Here is a 19,642-nt window from a genome sequence, read left to right on the forward strand (position 1 = left end):
CTCTTCCTCCTTGACTGCCTTCTCTTGTGTTAAATATTTTTTAGTGTACCATTTTATTTCTGCTGCTGATTTTTTAACTATATATTTTTGAATTACAGTTGCATTACAGGGACTCCCCTGGTGGTCTAGTGGTAAAGAATCCTCCTTCCAATGCAGGGGACGTGGGTTCGATCTCTGGTCGGGGAGCTAAGATCCCACATGCTGCAGGGCAACTAAGCCCGCACACCACGACTACTGAGCTCACACGCCTCAACGAGAGAGCCAACGTGCCGCAAACTACAGGGCCCATGCGCTCTGGAGCCCACGTGCCACAACTACAGAGCCCACGCACCCTGGAGCCTATGCACCACAACTAGAGAGAGAAAACCCACAGGCCACAACTAGAGAGAAGCCCGAGCAGACTGTGCGCTGTAACGAAAAAGATCTCACATCCCTCAACAAAGATCCTGTGTGCAGCAACTAAGACCTGATGCAGCCAAAAAAATAAGGAAAATAAATAAATAAAATAAATATTAAAACCCCCACAAAGAACAATTGCATTGCAATATGGATCTTAACTAATCACAATCTACTTCATATTAGTACTCATTTAATTTTCGGTAAAATGTCGAGACTTTGCTCCAGTATAGCTCCATTCCTTCCTTCCTCTTCTGTGCTATTAATGTCATGTATATCACATCTATATATGTTATAATATAAACTCAACCGTACAGTGTTATAGCTATTGCTTTATACAATCTTATGTCTTCTAAAGAAGTTGAGAAGAAATAAGGAAAAATATATTAAGAGAGACACTTATATTAACCCAGATATTAATCATTTTTGCTGCTCTTCATTTCTTCTTGTGAATTCAAGTCACTAAATGGCGTCAGCCTGAAGGACTTCTTTTAGTATTTCTTGTAAAGAAGTATACTAGCAATGAATTCTCCTAGTCTTTGTTTATCTGGAAATGTCTTTTTTAAACCTTCAGTTTTTTTAAAGGATAGTTTTGCTAGATATAGAATTTTTTTTTTTTTTAAAGGAATGACTCCTCATCCCTGTCATGTTTTTATTTATTTTATTTTTATTTTTTTGCGGTACGCGGGCCTCTCACTGTTGTGGCCTCTCCCGTTGTGGAGCACAGGCTCCGGACGCGCAGGCTCAGCGGCCATGGCTCACGGGTCCAGCTGCTCCGCGGCATGTGGGATCTTCCCGGACCGGGGCACGAACCCGTGTCCCCTGCATTGGCAGGTGGACTCTCAACCACTGCGCCACCAGGGAAGCCCCTAGATATAGAATTTTTGATGGACAGTGTTTTTTTCTTTCAGCTCTTTGATTATGTCATTTCACTGTCTTTGGCCTTCATTGTTTCTGATGTGAATTTTATTGTGGTTTTCTTCTAAGTGGGTCATTTGTCTCCTATTGCTTTCAAAATTTTCTATCTTTGGCTTTCAACAATTTGACTGTGAAGTGTCTATGACTCACTCTCTTTGTTTTTATCTTATTCGGGGTTCATTGAACTTCTTGGACCTGATTAGTGTTTCTCATAAAATTTTGGACATTTCTGTCATTGTTTCTTCATATTTATTCTGAGCCTTTCTGTCCTCTTCTTCAAAACCTCCCATTACACATATTTTAGAATGTTTGATGCTGTTCCACAGGTCTCTGAAGCGCAATCATTTTTCTCTCTTTTCTCCAGATTGGATAATTTATATTATTGATCTATTTTCAAGTTCAGTAATAATTTCTTATGACATCTGGAACTTACTCTTTAATACTTCTAGAGGACTTTTCATTTCAGTTATTGTACTCTTTAAATCCATTGTTTCCATTTAGTTATCGTTTCATAATTTCTGTATCCCTATTGAGAATCTCTATTTGTTGATACTTTGTTGTCCTACTTTCTTTTAACTCTTTAAAAATATTTATTTATTTTCTTTATTTTTTGGCTGCACAGGATCTTAGTTGCGGCATGTGGGATCTTTGTTGAGGCATGCAGGATCTTTCATTGTGGCATGGGCTCTGCATTGTGGCGTGCGGGCTTCTCTCTAGTTGTGGTGTGCGGGTTTTCTCTCTCTAGTTGTGGCGCATGGGCTCCAGGGTGTGTGGGCTGTGTAGTTTGCGGCACGCGGGCTCTCTTGTTGAGGCACACTAGCTCAGTAGTTGTGGCACGTGGGCTTAGTTGCCCCGCGGCATATGGGATCTTAGTTCCCTGACCAGGGATCGAACCCGTGTCCCCTGCATTGGAAGGCAGATTCTTTACCACTGGACCACCAGGGAAGTCCCATTTTCCTTTAACTCTTTAAACATGGTTTCTGTTAGCACTTTGAACGTAATTATAATAAGTGCTTTGAAGTTTTCATCTGTTAATTCCAACATCTGGGAACACTCAGAGACAGTTTCTTTTCTTTCTTTCTTTTTAAAAAAAATATTTATTTATTTATTTATTTGGCTGCGCCGGGTCTTAGCTGTGGCATGCGGGATCTTTGTTGCTACGTGCAGGATCTTCTTTGCGGCATGCAGGATCTTTAGTTGCAGCGTGTGGGATCTAGTTCCCTGACCAGGGATTGAACCCGGGCCCCCTGTATTGGGAGCGTGGAGTCTTAGCCACTGGACCACCAAGGGAGTCCCCAGAGACAAACAGTTTCTATTGACTGTTTTCCCTAATGTGCGTCACACTTTGCTGTTCTTTGCATGTCTTGTAATTTTTTTTTGCTGAAAACTGAACATTTTATTTTATTTTATTTTTAAAAAACCATTTCATAGTTTTTAAAAATTAATTAATGAATTAATTTATTTTTGTCTGTGTTGGGTCTTCGTTGCTGTGCTCGGGCTTTCTCTAGTTGTGGCGAGCGGGGCTACTCTTTGTTGTGGTGCGCGGGCTTCTCATTGCGGTGGCTTGTCTTGTTGCGGAGCACGGGCTCTAGGTGCGGAGGCTTCAGTAGTTGTGGCTCGTGGGCTCTAGAGCGCAGGCTCAGTAGTTGTGGCGCACGGGCTTAGTAGCTCCACGGCCTGTGGGATCTTCCCAAACCAGGGCTCCAACCCGTGTCCCCTGCGTTGGCAGGCGGATTCTTAACCACTGTGCCACCAGGGAAGTCCGAAAATTGAACATTTTAGATAATATTTTTCATCAACTCTGGATTCTGATATTCCCTTTCCCCCTAGAAGTAGTTGTTTTGGCGTGTGTGTGTGTGTGTGTGTGTGTGTGTGTGTGTTTTAACTTGTTTCTTTGTTGTGTGACTTTTCTGGGCTAAGTCTGTGAAATCTGTCCCCTCCCCGCCCCACAGTGTGCAGTCAGTGGTGTCTCTGCTGAGTTAAAAAAGAAATAGTCCAGTTTAAAATTTAAGCCTTGTTCTCTAGGGGCTGCCCCTGTATCTGCCTAGCTTAGAGGCCAGACAATGATTGGACAGAAACTGTGCTCAAACATCTCAAGCCACTAAGGCTTGTGTGCTCTGCTGATGGATCTGTGTGTGGGAAGGGGAGTTCTTTCAATCTTCAGGCTATTTTCAGGCCTTCCCGGGGTTTTTTTCCACTGACCCTTTTGAGTCTTCTACATACATGTGCACAGCCTCAAGGTAGTCAGGAGAGTGTGGATGGCTTGGGACCTCTCCTTTCTCCAGCTAGGCAGGAATATGCTTGTCCCAATGAACCACTTTCACAACCTGTCTAGTAGAACTGAGCTGTTGGTCCTTCCCTGTTGTCTGCCCCTGAGAAGTTACTTCAGTTGACAATGCCCCCTGGTGTGGATATTACCCACCACTCCAAATTGACTTAGCCACCTGCAAACCTAGGCAGAGAAGCTGCTGGCCTTCATGAGCTGCCTTGTCCTGGGAGAACCTCCACGCAGTGTAGTATCTTCAAATCTCTCTGGCTCCGACCCATGTCCATCACCACATCTCATCTCACTCTCCCGCCTCTCTCTTTCCCTTATAAAGATGCATATGATGGCATTTAGGGCCCACCTGGAGGATCCAGGACTATTTCCCCATCTCAAGTATCCTCATTGTTTCTGACCTTGGAGACTTTCTCTTATTTTCCCATGAGCTCAGCCATTCATTCAAAAATGTTTTTAGACTTCATCCTACGTTTTAGAGGTTCTGGACCGGGAGGGTTGCTCTGGACACGTGGTCCACATTGCTCACAAAGCCTCCACTGCCTTCTCACACTGTGCTTGTCTCCACCCACCCTCCAGCCTCCTGTCACTTCCTGCCGTGTCTCCATCACCGGGAATCATGTCTTTAGAGCGACCGCTCCGGCTAGTGTGCAGAAGGCACTGGAGGCGGCCAGAGCTGAGGCTGGGAGGCCGGAAGGAGCAGGTCACTGCAGGTGGCCCAGTGGCCTCCGCAGGCTCTCCCTGCCCCCAACCCAGGCCTTTGGAGGCCAAATTCCACAGTGTCAGCCAGAGGGACACATGCTTGGATGTGCAGTTTTCCCGTGTCCCTCACCAGCTTGGGTCCTTCTGCAGCTCCATCTCCTCACACTGGGGCTTGGGTTGGACTCTGCGCTGAGTCTCAGGGCTCAGCCACCAACCCCCCATGGTCACTTTTGGGTCCTGGTCCTGAGCCATGGGGCACAGAGTAGGAGCTCAGTGAGTGAATGGGCGGCTCAGCCAGAGGTCGGGCCGACAGGCAGTGTGGATGCCAGATGGGAAGTGACATGGGGGCGGGTGGTGCGCGAGTGCCCGAGCAGCCCAGCACACCCCCTCCCCAGGTCTCCCTCCCTGCCTTCTCCCCCAAACTCTCCAAGGTGCTCAGGAAGCTGCTTCCCGCTGTTTAGGATCTTACAGAAACCATTTATTCAGGAACAATTAAGGAAAGCAGCCGTGGTGTGCATTCCCAAGGGTGAGATGGCCCTGCTGCGGGGACTGCTGGCCCTGGGCCGGGTCTGTAAGCGGGCTGGTGTGTGAGTGTTGACACATAGACACACGCACACACACGCACACACGCCGCCCGTGAGGGGTGCGTACTGCAATGAATGACCGTGTGTGTGTGCAGCTCGGCCCCTTCCCCGCCCCCCAAACCCACCACGGCTGTGTGGGACCCACAGCAGCAAAATCCAGGCCTGCTTCTTCCCCTCCCCCACCGCAGCTCTTGCTTTGAGACCCCATCTCCTCTGGCGGCAGCTTGACCACCCTCAGTCACAAAGAGCCCCAGTGATCCTGTCAGGACATCTGGGGGAAGAGGAAGAAAAGCATCTTTTCAAATGTCAAGTGGATAAACAGTCAGGGCGCCAGATGTGCGCCGGGAGCCGCCCAGCGGCTCCCAGGCCGGCGCCCTCCCCTCTAGCACTGCCCAGCAAGCAGCCACCCAGAAAGGGGCTGTCCCTGCGGACGCTGGGTGGCCGCTGCGCCTCCAAGGCCATGTCCCCGGGGAGGCCCCCAGTCCCAGGAGGCCCAAGCCCTCTGCGGAGGAGCAGTGGGTGACTATGCTGGTGGCGGCGGTGCACCCCTCCCCATAAGTAGCCATTTGGGAAGAGGGATGGGACAGGGAGTGGGTCCCTGTGGCAGACGAGGTGGCCGGAACGGGCACACGGCCCTCCCGAAAGGGGAAGCCGCAGGGGGCTCGGCGCCCGGCCAGCTCGGCCGAGTGCAGCCACCTGGAATGGTCTCTGGGGATGGGAATCCCCACCCCCTCCCCCCGAAAGGAAAAAGGAACAGTCGCAGAAGAGGCAGGTTCTGGAGCGGGGTTCCGCCCACAAGCAGCGCGGGTCAGGCTGGCGGCCCCAGGCCCGGCCCATAGGCACGTTTAATAGGATTCCCGTGGATGTTTCAAGTGGGTAGGACAGGCCTGTCCCCACCGCCACCCTGGAGGGGCTCCCGGCTCCTGCCTCGTCCCACAGCTCCACATGAGGTATTGTGCTCTCCCCGCCCCCCCCAGGCCGAGCCCCCTCCCTCCTCTTCCCCAGCACGCGGGTGGCTGGGCTGGGCGCACCCGCTGGGGGGCGGCCCGGGGCCCTATGTGGCGTCCAGCTCAAAGACGCCATCGCTGGTCGGCGTGGTGAAGAAGGAGGGCGGGTCGGAGGCGGCCGACTCCTGCCCCCCGCTGCCCCCATCCCGGGCGCGCCGCTCCTCCAGACGCAGGCTGCGCTCGAAGTCCAGCAGCTGCCCCATGAAGTTGAAATTGGGCGAGATGTTGGACTTCTTCCGCTTGACCAGGTCGTAGGCGTCGTTGAGCGAGAGGTGGCGCTTCTGCATGAGGTAGGCCACGGTGACGGTGACGGAGCGGCTGACGCCCGCCAGGCAGTGAACGAGCACCCCGCAGTTCTGGGACAAGGCCTCGTCTAGGTGGGGGCAGAGGGGGGCCCGCGTGAGGTGCGGGTGGTGGCCTTCCGGGGGGGTCCCTGGCAGTCCCCGCCCCATCCTCCGAGCTGGGGAGCTGCTCCAGTGGTGCCCGGCCCCCGCAGGGCCATCCCGGCTCGGGGCTCTGGAGAGGCAGCTGAGCCTGGAGGAGCCCAGGTGAGGGACAGGGAAGACGTGGGAGAGGCCAGCAGCCAGGCCCGGGGCTGGGGAGGGAGGGGGGAGTGCAGAGCGGCCTCACCAATGAACGCGATGGCCTCCGGGAAGAACTGGGACAAGTTCTGGCTCCAGTGGTCCGAGATGGGGATCTGCTTGTAGTGAAAGTCGCCGTTCTTCTCGAAGAGGTTAGGCAGGTTTGGGGTGACATTGAGGATGTAGCGGATGCCCAGCTTGGCCAAGCTCTCCACGTTGGCTGAATCCCGGGCACTGCCCAGGTAGAGGTTGGGCAGGATCTGGACGGGGAAGGATGGCAGCAGCCCCGCTGGGGGGGGCGTGGCACCCTCCGAATCCAGGCCACAGCTCATGGAGTCTCGGTCAGGCTCGGATTCCGCGTCGGAGCAGTCGGAGCCCAGGCACAGGCCACCGAGCCCCACCACTGGGCTGGGCACCGGAGCTGTGCTTGGGCCCCCACGGCTGTCAAGGCTGGTCTCACATAGGTGAGGGCACTCGGCCTGGAATCTGCTGAAGCCACCTGGGAGGCGACAAGGGGAGGATCCCGTTGATCTGGCCTCCTGGGTAGCCGAGTGCCCTGGCTGGGGATAGGGACCCCGACCCTGGACAATTCCGATGCCTGAGGCGGCTGGCAGATGTCTCCAAAGGGAACTCGAAAGCCAGCAGCTGACCTATACGGTCTCCCGTGTGGCGTGCTCAGCACTGGCGGCAGCTGCAAGGCGCCAGGCTGGGGCAGAGCCACCCGAAGAGGATCTTACCCCCCCCAGGGCCAAGCCAAGGCAGGCACGAGGGCTCCACAGAGTTTAGATGGACTGCCAGCCTTGGGGAAGACAGCGGCCATCAGTTAAAGGAGAGGAAAGGTTCAGATGTGAGTTCTCTGCCTGGGGGTCTCCTGACCCAGGTCGACCAGGAGCACCCCGAGGCCAGGGGCCGGGTTACAGCCCTGCCTGCGCTCTCCTCAGTGATGAGGTCGACCCCAAGGGGCAGAGAGCCTGGGAGAGAGTGCAGCGCTCCACCTGGATGGTCCCAAAGTCCCAAGAAGTGAACATCTCCATCCACAAACAACTACTATTTCCCTGGGAATGGGGGTGGGGGCCTGGAAATTTGACATTTTATGTATTTCTACGTCCCTGTGCATTCAGAATGGAGCAACGGACGACAGGCCAATGACCCTCCTGGATGGGGAGGTGGGGACAGCTGGCTCTGTAGGTTCATGGGAATCTCGTCCCTACCCTGGATCTCTGGGGGTGTTTGGCTTGGCAAGGAGCCAACATGCCTGTATCAGCCCATCTCCCCTCCACCCCCAAGCCCTGCCATGACCATGGCAGGCAGGGGAGGGGGGAGCTCTCTGCCTCCTCCTGCCTTCACTGCTTCTCTCCCTCTCTCTTCCCCTCCCCCTTCCAGACCCTTTGCTGAGCGGGATTTGTCCTCTTGTGGCTCCAGCCTCCTTCACCCATGGCTGAGCAGCTGGGGGAGGGGGTGATATAATGGGATGGGGGCTGGGAGCCCGAACTGGGTATTCCATTCTTGAGCATCCAGGGAGCCAGGTCAGGGCAGATTCTCCCCATTTTCCGGACTCAGAAACTGGGGCTCCCAAGAGTGAAGGACTTCCCCAAGGTCATGCTCAGGGGAGGGAAACCTCACCTCCACTTTAGACAAAATGAGGCCGGGCTTGCCCAAGGTCAAATGAATCATGAATGTCCTCAGAAGGTGGGGCCCGGCCCTCCCTGGGCTGGGGTCCTCCCCGGGCTGGTGCCCGCCGGCCACCACCCGCACCTACCCTGTAGGTAGTAGGCCAGGTAGCCTTCCTCCCGCAGCTTCTGGAGCAGGGTGCCCAGCACCGACTCGGCCTCCCACTCCTCGGCCTCGGCCTCGGCCTCCCCGCGCCGGTGCCGGCCCCCGCCCTGGTCGTACAGGAGCACCGGGGCGGGCGGGGGCGGCTGCAGCGGCGGCCCAGGCAGGAGCGCGCGCACCGACAGGCTCCCCCGCCGCAGGCGGCGCAGCAGCAGCGCGGGCAGGGCCACGCTCAGCGCCCCACCGATGCGCGCCGACTCGTACAGCTCGCGGCTGCGGCAGTCCAGGAGCAGCAGCCGCGGCCGCGGGGGCGACAGCTCCCGGCGCAGCCACAGGCACGAGCGGCCCAGACCCTCCATGGGCTCGCGGCTCCTGGCACGTCGGGCGCCGAGAGCTGCAGAGAGAGGGAAGGCGCGCGACGTGAGCTCGCGTCCTTCGCGCCCGGCCGCCAACGGGCGCGGGCCCGGGCCCGGGGGCCAAGGCGGGAAGCCAGGCCCGGGTCCTGAAGGCGGGCGCCGAGGGTCCCGCAGGGACGCCCCTCTACTGCCTGATTCTCTTCTCGTACCCCTCCTACAGTAAGGATATGCAGAAAGGCGCCCCTTGCGCCCCTAGAAAAACGCCCCAGGCAGCCACTCGGCGTTGCTTCCCGTCCCAGGAAGGGAAGTGAGAGGTCCCCCAGAAGAGGAAGGCTGGGGGTCCAACGGCCCCTTCGAGAGCCGCCGTGGGTCCCTTCCTGGCCACTCCTGGGGGCCCAAGGCCGCGGCCATCTCCCCCCACACCCCCTTTCTGCGTCCGTCTCTCACTCTGCCTGCCCGCAGTCACTCCCCACGTTCGAGCTTCCGACTTGGGGGGCGTGTGCGCGTGAGAGGGGGTCCAGGCCGAGATCTCCCGCATGGCCAGGCGGGCCCGGGTAATAGAGGTGGTGCCGAGGTGCTGGACCTCGGCCGGCCGGACCTCTCGGAGCTGCCCTCCTCCCCCCCGTAGAAAACAAAAGGAGAGAGACCTGGAGCGTGATCCCGCGGCGAGCGGCCGCGCGCGGACGTCCCAGCCACGGCCACCGCGGGACGAGGGGCGCCGTCCGCGGGCAGGGAGTCCCCGAGCCCGGCCACCGGGAAGAGGGCGGGGCAGCGGAGCAGGCGCGCACGTGGAGGCCGAGTCCACTGCCGCCCGCGCACCAGCCGCTTCCTGGCAGTGGGACCCAGCTTCCACCTTGGAAGCTGCTGCCTTTGGACGTGGAGTTGCCGTTTGGAGGGGCGGGGCGGCGGGGGCGGGCTCAGGGGGGCCAGCGAGCCAACGGGTGCCCTCGAAAGCAGTTGAGTGGGCCCTGCAAGTGGCGCGCTGAGCCGGGGCTTCCACCGAAGCGGGACTGGGCCAGGGCAGAGGCCAAGGGCAGGTCAGGGGCCCAGCAGGGGACCAGCTGCAGCTCCCCTGGCCGGCGCCAGTCAGGCCCCTGGAGGCAGGGGGAGGGGTGGGGACAAGAGCCCAGTGGCCCTGCCCCAGAGGCTGCCTCCAGCCCTACTCATTTGGAGTGACCATCGCGTGCCCTGACTGGACTTCAGCGGCCCCATCTATATAACAGGCCCCTCACAGCCACCGCCTTGGCTACCATGGGATGCCAGTGAAATCGTGGAGGGGAGGGGGAAGCGGGACCAGAAACCCGCTGCTGCCTTCTGGCCAGAACCCTGCCCAAGGCTAGCTGGAGGGCTGGGCAGGCAGAGGGCAGCTTCTGGGCACCACAATGGCTTCCTTCGGACAGGCCAGGCCAAAGGCCCCGGGAGCTCTGTGCTCTCAGCCCTGAAGTGGGGTGCTCTGTTCTTATCACATTATTGATCCTGGGAGCCACCCCTGGCTCCTCGTTTTGTCAAGAGCCGAGTCATTTCCACTTAAATGTCTCTCACATCTGGACATTCCCCTCTGCCCCCTGCACCGGCCTGGGTCACCATCATAGCTTCCAAAGGCCTCTCCCTACCTCCAGGCCTGTCTGCCTCAACCCCCCTCAGCCCTGCCCTGCAGCAAAGGCCCACGGTGTCCTCCATACCTTCCATGGACACAGGATGGCGAACAGGCAGGACACACCGGGCCGCTGCTTGCACAGCACTCCCAGGCCTGCAGGACAGGTCAGTAATAAACCGAGGGACCGGACAAGATAATACCAGGTGTGATAAGTGCTGAGACAATGAAACGAGGTGGGGGAGGTTTCTGAAAAGTCTGGTCTTGTCCCTTCTCTGCTTCAAGCCCATCTAAAGCAAATAGCAGAGTTGAAGGAAAATGTACAGCAGATAAGATAAAGCTCATACAGCTTAATCAAAAGGTTAAGACTCCTATAGATAAATGGGCAAAGGAAGCAGAAAAGACTGCATGAAGGAGGAAATGCAATCGGTCCAAGGCGTTTGGGGGAAGGTTCAACCTCAGTCGTGGAAGGAAAGTAAATTTAAAAAAACAAGGTAACAACGACAGAAAACAAGGTAACACTTCCCACCTGTCACATTAGTGAAATGTTCTCAAAATGAGAGCTCCCAGTGCTGGCAAGGGTGCTGTGAAACTGGCCTGCTCCTCCATTGCTGGTTGCTAGAGGGTTCTCTGTTGGTATGGCCCTTTTGGAAGTTAACTTGCTACTATGCATCCACAGCTGGGAAGAACACCACACCCTCTGGCCACTTTTGGGAATCCACCCCAAGGAACTAAGTAAAAGAAGGCAGAGCTATGCACACAGGATGAGCACCACAAGACAGGTAACTAAGGAGTGAAGGGTGCAAAGCCACTGGAGGGCCACTCTCTGGGACGGTTCAGTCCAGTGTGGCTGCCAAAGACTCCTCTCACGGACCACAAAGTAAGATGAGAAAACTTGGGAGGTAATGCTGGGGAGAGGGCAGCTTACAGAGAGCCAGGTTGCCTCGAAGGGGCCTCCAGTTGCCCCCTTCCTCCCTCCCTCCTTCCCTCCCTCCCTTCCGGGCCCAGTGGGCCACCAGCCTGGGACATGTCTAGGTCTCTGGGCTGAGTCCCACCACATGCATCCAGGGGCCTCAGACAGCTGGGCTGGGTCCCCTTGCCCCTAGTCCCAGCCTCCTCTGCAGCCTGTCCTGATTCTGTTCCTTCTTCAGCCATCCCCCCTCCCCACAAGGTTTCTGTCTCCCTCCTCTGTGCTCCAGGGCTCAGTTCCCCGAGGTTGCCAGCTGGGCCGGAGCGGAGTGGGGGGCATTTCCTTTCCCTCACATCCTAGCTCCCAGAGACAGAGGTTGGCTGCTACCTGCCCATGGGCCCCAAGCCTGGGGACTCCCTCCAGGCCTGCCGCAGCTGTGGGCAGGAGCCTGGAGTGGGCAGGGGTTGAAGGCACCAAGGGGTTCTGCAACATGCCAGCCTGGGGTGTCTGGCTTGGCAGAGTCGTGGGCAGTGGGGGTGGCAGCACCCGACAGGGAGGTGGAGAGATACGTGTCCCCACCCGCCCTGTCCTGAGGGCTCAGCGTGGTTGGAGAGACGGTCGCCAACCCCGCTGGAGGTAGGAGCTCCTGAGGTGCCTAGCCCTGCTTTCTGGAGAGGGCTCCCTGGGGGAGGTGACCGGAGCCGGGCTGGGAAGCTGAGGATGAGAAGGGAGGCAACTTCTGCAAGGGTGAGGGGAGAGGAAACTAGGCTCCAAGAAACCCTAACCCCCGCCCCCGGGCTGGGGTTCTGCGGGGCCTGCGCCTCGCAACGCCCGAGGAGGGGCTCCCCTGAGCCTCGCTCCGGACCCCTGCCGGCCAGCCCTCCCGCCGGGAGAGAGCGCTCAGGAGGGGCATTCAATCTCGAAAGTGAGCGCTCGCTGCCCGGCGCCAGCAGCGCCCGCTGCGCCAGCAGCAGGACAGACTGGAACCTGTTGCCACCTCCGCACTGCAGGGCTGAACGCAGCCAAGCCCCCCTCCCCCGACCGTCGCCCGGCCCGCCCGCACTCGGGCCCCCGCAGCGCCGGCCCCGCCCCGCACCCGCTCCCCGGGCGCGCCGGGCAGGGGGAGGCAGCGCCGCGCGCCGGGGCCTCGGCAGGCCCCCTCCGGCGGGCGGAGCCAGGCCGCGCGCTTCCCGTAGGGTAGGCGCTGCGCCCGCCGCCCCAGCTCCCGCCGGGCGCCCCCGGCCCCCCGCCCGGCCCAGCCAGTGCCCCTCGGAGGCCGCGGAAACGCCGCTTCCCGTAGGCCTCGCGCGCGCCGCGTGCGCCTTCTGGTCCCTGGAGCCTCCCGAGAGCGGCGCCCCGCCTCCCCCTCCATCCCCCCCCCGCCCCCCCCGAAACACACGGTTCCCGCCGGGCCGAGTGGCAGAATTTCGGCTGTCGCGGCCGGGTCACATGGCCAGGGGCAGAACTCCCAGCGACAGCGTTCCTGCCAAATCCACTGTCTTTTCCACCAAATCCACTTTCCGCTGGGGATGGCTTTCTGCTTTTCCCGGTCGGTCTCCTCGCGGGACTGGGAGTTCCTCCAAGGCAGGAGCGGGTGTGTGCCCGGCCCCAAGCTGGCCCCAGCCCCCAGTGAAGGGCCTGGCACGCGGCGCTCATGGAAGAAATGCTCGTTAACAAAAGAAGGCATGAATGAATGAAACCAATTGTTGCGTGAGGGAGCCCAGGAGGGGACCGCTCCTGCTTGTTTCCTCAGCGGGTCACACACTCGCCCCCAACAGACACGCACAAGCACACGTGCACACACGGCCCTCCCCGCACCGCACAGGCAGACGGGCACACGCGGCACTCCGACTCATGCCCCCAGGAAACCAACCTACTACGTGCGTGCCAGCAACTGGGGCCCCTTTGGTCCCAGCTGGGCCGCCTCCATTTCAGTGCCTGCCTCTCCCTTCCTCTTCCCCGCCCCCTCCCCCCATCTAAGTACGGTACCTTGCACCCCAACTGCCTTCCTTATCTCTTAGGGAAGAGGCCAAGCCAGTCGCTGGGGAGCCTCAGGGTCTGTTTAGGGAGGCACCTGGGGGGTCTCAGGATGGTGAGCTGCTGCTGCGAAGGCGAGCCAGAGGCGCCTGGCAGAGATGCCACCAAATGCTGCAGCCTCTAGAGCCTGCGTGCCAGGTGTTGGGGAGTGGTGGTGGGAGGGACTCGGGATGTGCTGGGGGATGTTGAGGGCTATTTGCGATGGGGGCGGGGCAGGGTGCTGGAGAGCATGAATCCAGCAGGTGTGCATACATGTTGGGGTGTATGGGAGTGCGTGCTGGGGATGCTAGAGGTGTGTGCCTGGGGAGCGGGCCTGGCTTCAGGGAGTGGGGAGGGTCGGCCTCTGGGGTGGGGGTTAGTGTTGGGGTTTGTTCAGGGCTGGGCGGATTGCAGTGTCTCTGGGCTGGGAACGTGGGTGGGGTGTCTGTAATGAGCATATGGGGAGTTGGAGATGGTGGGGCACGGTGAGGAGAGCTATGTTAGTGCAGACATCGCAGGGATGTGTTTGGCATGTGTGTCTGTGTGTGTGTGTGTGTGTGTGTGTGTGTGTGAGTGTGAACGCGCGCGCGCGCTCGCGCGCCTGGGTGTGTACTGAGGCGTGGCAGCGTCTGGGATGGGTGCTGGCCTGAGTTGGGGACAGTAGTGGATGGTGACTTAGCGGCTGCTGGTGTGTGCACTGCAGGGACCTGGGTCCGCGGTGCATGGTTTGTGCACGCGCGTGTGTCGGGGGGTGTGCGTGGCCATGGACACGGGAGGTGCACGGGCGGGATGTGCACGGGGTGTGTGCGGTGGTAGCACTGAGTGGATCTCCCAGGGGCGCGTGCCTGGGTCTCCTAGGGGCGCGTGCGTGGCCCTGTGGGGTGCGCTCTGGCAAGACTTTGGGGGTGCAGGGTGGAGGAGCGCACGTCGGGGGGCGGCCAGGCAGGGTGGGGGTGGGGTGGGTGCCCGGGCCCCGCGTGCTCCGCTCACCTCCGCTCACCTCCGTTCCGCTCGGCTTTCTGCGCCGGCTCCGCGCGTTGCGGCCGGGAAGTTTCCGAAGCCCGGGCGGCGGGAAGCGCCACAGCCTCTGCCGCCGAGCGCCACCGGAGCCTCGGGCGGCGGCCTCGCTTGGAGCCGAGGGGCCGCCGCCGCCGCCGCCGCTGCGGAGGGAAACTCCAAATCCCGCCTCCGCCGCCGCCTCCTCCTCTCCCGTCGCCGTCTTCTCCGCCCCCTGCCCAGGAGGGGCAATGTCGCCGGCGGCGCGCAGGGAGGGAGCGGGGAGGGGCCGCGGCCTGCCCAGCGTCTCCCTCCACCTCCCCCGCCCGCCTTCCTGCCACCTGCAAGCCTCTGCCCGCTCTGCCCAATGTGGCCCCTCTCCGCGGTGTCCCCTGCAGCCCCCGGCCCCCAACGGCCCCGCTGCCTGGGGTCTCCGAGCTTGGGGTGCCGGAGTGGGGTGGGGGGCCCTGACCTAGGTAGGGCCTGGGCTGGGAGACGGTTGCACCGAAGAGTCTCTGCTGGCACCCCTGCTACCCTCAAGAGAAGCGAAGGGACCCATCGAGGACCAGGCACAGCTTGGCCCCCAGAGCCACCTCCTGCCGCCACAGGGGATAGGGCATAAGGTCCAGCTGACGGCACCGCAAGTGCCCCCAACCACCGGTCCCCCTGGCACTATCTTCTCCCTTTTTCATGAATCGGTCATAGCATTTTGGCTTCAGCGCCTGGAAGGGGTGGAGGCTGGACATTGGGGGTGGGGCTGGGAGGGGGTGCTGTCACCAGGCCCGGTTTGCTTTCCTCCGGACCCAAGGCCACCAGCACCTCATTTGGTCCTTATACCAGTCTGGGAGTCGGAGGAGACCTTTCCCATGCTATAAGTAGGGAAACCGAGGCAGTGGTTTCCTGGCGATCACACAGGAGTGCAGGGACAGGGCCCGAGTGGGCTCAAGGCCGGGAGAGCATGGAGAAGAAGGTAGGCAGAGCCGGGATGCCAGCCGCCACACGGATGAGGGGCAGCCGAGGGAGGCCAGGCTTCCTGGCCAGTGTGTGCTGCAGCCTTGGGCTCCCCTGGGTCCGCTCCCCTGGGAAAGAGAGGAGAGGGGCCGCTTTGTTTCCTAATCCGTACGTTTGGGGAAAGGCGCAGACCTCGTGATCTCCAAGGGCCCTGCTAAGCTTTGCTGCAGTTTCTCTCCAGGTTGTGGGAGCTTGGCATGCCCACCCTGCCCTCTGCCCCTTTCCGGCCTCAGCAGGTGCCCACCCTTACAACCCTCCCCCTGCTCGAGCCCCTGGGCCTTTCTGGGCTGCACCCACTGGCAGGTGCATCTGACAGGCAGGCCTAAGGTGCCTGGGCTGGGCTGACCTTTCACCTCCTCTTCAGCATCAGGGCCCCGGGGTCCAGCGTGGAATTGAACTGCCAAAACCACACCGCACGAGCGAGCAAACGAAACTGTGTGTGGGTCGTGCCGCTCGACGCCGTGCTTCTGTGACACTCCACGGTGCCAGCTGTCCTCAAGTCAGGGGGCCTTTGCTAAGAAATCAACATGTACCAAAAGCCATGCCGTTTATCAATAGGACCATTTTATCTATCAAAACGTGAAAATACATGGAAACCGAAAAAGATGGGGCTGGCTTCCCTGGTGATCCTCCCATTTGGGGAAGACATACGACAGCCGTGTCGTGGCCCTGGGCACTCAGTTGGCCCCCTGCAAAGGCTTGGTGAGCTGACTCACAGAGGAGTATCTGGAAAGGCTGAATAACCAGCCCCCCGCCTCCCGCAATCCTGCACTTCAGTGACTCAGGGCTGAACGGCTGGAGGAGGAACATTTGGATTGAATGATGCTGCCCCCCACCCCTGCAAAGCTCCTACCCCAGCCCTCCCACAGGGCCTCTGCTCTCCAGGCAACAAGACCCACCCAGCTCTGGGAGAGAAGACCAACACAGACGGCCGGGCCAGTCCTGGGAGCTCCCAAGGCACAGGTCTGCTCCGCCTCGGGAAACGGTGCCTCCCTCCTCGTGCCCAGGGACTTGTCTTAGGTAGCCAGACCTGACCTGTTCCCTCTTGAGGAATAAAAAGGAGAATCTTCTCGAAGAGCGCTCGACTGAGAGGCCAACCGTGTTGGAATCGAGGTTGTTCTGAAGACGCAGCTGGGCCTCCGTCTCCGAAGCAGCCAAGCCCACGTGCTCAGATCCTGTCTGCTCCTAACAGAAATCTCGGGGTGGGCTGACGGGCCAGCTCCAGCCCTCACCCTCTCCTCTGTGGCCCTGCCCCCTCGCCCACCAGAACCTCCACCGGCAGAAAGCTGGGCGGTGCTCCGAATGTGCCAGGGGCGTGCCACTGTGGGCCTTGGGCTGAAGGCGGCCATAGCTGCGCAGGTGCAGCTTTTTTCCGGTCCGATTCTGGGTCCCTTTCCAGGCAGTTGGAGCTTTGAGGAGAGGCGCATCCCACCTGGTCCTTGCATGGAGACCCTGCTCCCCATGGGCACTGGCATTTGGGTGCACACACACGTGAGGCGTTATTTCTGGGCAACCATTGGGTCCCACTGAGAGCGATATCCGCCGCTGAATCCGCGTGCTCACGTGACAACACCCCCCCCCCCCCAGGCTGCCGTCGTCCCTCCACCACTGGGTAACAGGCCTCACTCTGCCCCTCCTCCATCAGAGGCGCTTTAGCCAGCATCCTTTAGACGCATCTCACTACCAGTTGCCTTGCCTTCAGGAACACGTTCTAGGCCCTGTTCCGGAGCCCCACCTGCCTGCAGCAGCCCCTGACAGAACCGCATCCGGACATTTGAAACCAGGTGGCCCAGTGGTTGCTCTCAGATCGGCACTTGCAGCCCAGGTGAAAGGGTGAGGGTGAGAGGCAGGCGGGGCCGGGAGGGTGCTGAGGGGAGAGGAGGGGGCGGGGTCGGGAGGCAGCTTGTGTAGTGCAGCAGCGACTGGTTTCCGAGGGCCCGGGACCTCGGGAGCCATTAACAGCCCCATTCCGGGAGGGCTCAGGTTCAGGTTCAATAACCTGGTTATGAACCCCCTCCGGCCAGCTGCGCGGGCTCCCTCTCCTTGCCTTGTCCTCCCAAGAAGCAGCGCGCGTGTGTCTGGATATACATTACAGATGATATAATCCTTTTACCAGGAGAAAGCCAGACACCCACGCCCATTGGCTGGACAGGCAAAAGGAGGCGAGGGGGAAGAGGCGGGAGAGCGGTGGAAGCGGAGGAGAGAGAGGGCTGAACGGGGCCAGGAGAGGGGAGCCACCACGGCTGGAAGGATAGGCCAGGAGGTTGGGAGCCAATGGCTCCAGTGAAGGCCTCTGTGAGTGGCCCACCCAGCTCCCTGGCCACATCTCTCCGTTCCCCCACCAGGAGTGTGCCTCCTGAGTTAGGCCATCTCGTCACAGGAAAGGATGCGTGAAGCAGGCAGTGCGGCCAGACCAAGGTGGGGGCTCACTCCAGCTCCCTGGCCCTGGCTCAGTTGTCTTTGGGGGGCGGGGAGGGGTCCTGGGGATGCTGAGGGTCTTTCTCATCTCCGCCCTCAGGGGTCGCCTCCCTGTATGACAGACTGAGCGCCTTGCTTCCCGCTCCGCCTTGCAGCACTGTGAGGCCCAGCTGGCTCCTGGCGCGCAGACCAAGGCCTAACACCAGGCTGGCTGGGTCACTGCTACTCTGGGGTCAGGGCCACTGAACACCTCTCTGCACCTCTTCTCCCACTGCAGGAGCTTTCCACCCTCTGGCCTGGTCTGGGAGCACTTCTGCAGGCCCAGCTCTGGGCCCCGGAAGCCCTAGTCAGCCCCTGACAGTGACTGGGCTAAGGGAAGACAGGAGGGAGACAAGGCCCAGGGCGGGGACTCGCCCATGGCCTGATGGCGGTGGCGGCGGCGGTGGTGAAGCTGCAGGACGCAGGAACCGCCGTCCAGGGCAGGCGGCTGCGGCAGAGCAGGCGCTGTGGGTGGGCCCCCAGGGCCCAGGCCAGCTCACAGAGCCACTTGGCCGCTGGCAGGGAGACTCGGGTGGCGCCCCGCCACGTGAAGCCACACAGCCAACTTGCCGCCCTTTGGAGCCCTGCTGTTGCCGAGGGACCCTTAAATAATGAAAACAGTAGCTCCTGGTTACCGTGCCAGGAACAAGGGCCATGAGCCTTCTGTATGAGGAAACCGAGGCACAGAGAGACGAGGCGAGGACCCCAGCCTCCAGAGCGAGCACTGCCTCTGCTTTCGGGGCTCGGGTCCAGGTTGCTCTTTCTCGTAGGTTTGGGGGTGGCAGGAGCGGGGCCAGCGACCCAGCCAGAGCAAGGAAGGACAGAGCTCTCAGTTGCAGAGGGGCCCTGGGGAGCCGTCCACACAGGCCGAGGTGGAGCCCCAGGCTGTGGCCCCAGGTGCGCCCCGGCCCAGGTGAGGACTCCTCTTCCGTCACTGTCCCTTAGTCTCAACGCTGTCCCCATGCAGCGCCCCCTCGCTGCCCCCTTGGGCATTTTCCCCCTCTAAATTTAGAGAGTAGCTATTACCCCTCAGTACCTGCTTCCCACAGAGAGGAGAGCACCCCCAGGCAGAGAGACGGGGAGAAGAGGGAGGGGAAGGCCAGGGCCCGGTGGCAGCAGAGCCAGAGGGATTGGTCTCCGCCCCGAGACACCGCAGGCAGGAAGGGGACAGCCACAGACCTGCACTTGGAGCCGGGCCCCTTGGCCGGAGGCTGTGGGGAGTCGGGAGCTCCTTGCAGGGGTCCTCAGAGCTGTCTCCCTTCGTCACCATGTGCCTGGGCATCGTGGTGGGTCCCTTCTCCTGTCGGGCCTTGCCCGGTACCTAGCAGGTGCTTAGCGCTCAGTACCTGCCAGTTGGGTGCCCCCTCCCCCTGCCAGCGCCATTTCATTATCACGGAGAGAAAAGGCAGGACCTGGGGTGGGGGGCACAGAGGGTCACGGTTCAGTATGAGTCACTCCGGGGTCCCATTTGTCTCTGCTGTTAGAAACCTGGAGCGGTGGCCTGAGGCTGGTTTTCTAGCAGTGGCAGCCTCTCTTCACTACACCTCCACTTTGGGGACGTCTGTTGGGGCTGGCATGGGCGGGGACCAGGAGGGTAACACAGAGCCCAATGTGTCAACCTGCAAGGCTTGGCTACTGGGACCTGGCCAGAGCCACAGGGAATGTGACCGTGACATCGGCCTCCCCATGGCACCCCTGACCTGATCTGCCTGTTCTCTGCAGCCCCAGAGGAGAAAGGGGGGATCAAAGATGGAGTCCCCAAGTCTATAAGCGTTCCCAGTCATCAGAACGGAGTCACCAAGGCCCAGATGCAAACGTCCTGTGCTCCGGCTCTCAGTGACGGCCCCATCCTCCACGGCAACAGGGAGACAAGTGTCCAGAAGCTGTCTTCATCTTCAGGAAGGGGCACTTGGGGCGCTCGGAATGCTGTCTCCTTCTTAGCCTCACGGCTCCCATCACCGTGTCCTCTCCACCACCACTGGCCCCTGTCCTTTCAGCACCACCCTTGCCTCTGCCCAAGTCCCTGAACAGCTCTCAAAAGTCCTTCCATGGGGGCTCCCCTG

General features: G+C 60.1%; 1 protein-coding gene across 1 annotated transcript; it reads right to left on the minus strand.

Annotated features, from left to right (window-relative positions):
• Positions 1 to 5,932: 5,932 nt before the first annotated feature.
• On the minus strand, positions 5,933 to 8,613 carry DUSP9 (dual specificity phosphatase 9). The gene is made up of 3 exons (XM_022565965.2): positions 8,226 to 8,613; positions 6,516 to 6,965; positions 5,933 to 6,258 (listed from the first exon to the last, which is right to left on the minus strand). The coding sequence occupies exons 1-3, from the start codon at positions 8,596 to 8,598 to the stop codon at positions 5,933 to 5,935; spliced, it is 1,149 nt and encodes a 382-aa protein (XP_022421673.1). The 5' UTR covers positions 8,599 to 8,613.
• Between the last annotated feature and the right edge of the window lie 11,029 nt (positions 8,614 to 19,642).

Source organism: Delphinapterus leucas, chromosome X (genome assembly GCF_059928025.1).
Source record: "Delphinapterus leucas isolate spDelLeu-1000000601 "Yukka" chromosome X, BTC_Dleu_Yukka2, whole genome shotgun sequence".
Taxonomy (NCBI): Eukaryota; Metazoa; Chordata; class Mammalia; order Artiodactyla; family Monodontidae; genus Delphinapterus; species Delphinapterus leucas.

Bases quoted from the DNA above. Each gene is read 5' to 3' on its own strand.
- DUSP9 (XM_022565965.2), bottom strand. From the start codon at position 8,598: ATGGAGGGTCTGGGCCGCTCGTGCCTGTGGCTGCGCCGGGAGCTGTCG. The intron at 6,966-8,225 runs GTAGGTGCGGGT...GTCGCCTCCCAG, and splicing joins CCTGGCCTACTACCTACAGG to GTGGCTTCAGCAGATTCCAG. The intron at 6,259-6,515 runs GTGAGGCCGCTC...GCCCCCACCTAG, and splicing joins GGAGGCCATCGCGTTCATTG to ACGAGGCCTTGTCCCAGAAC.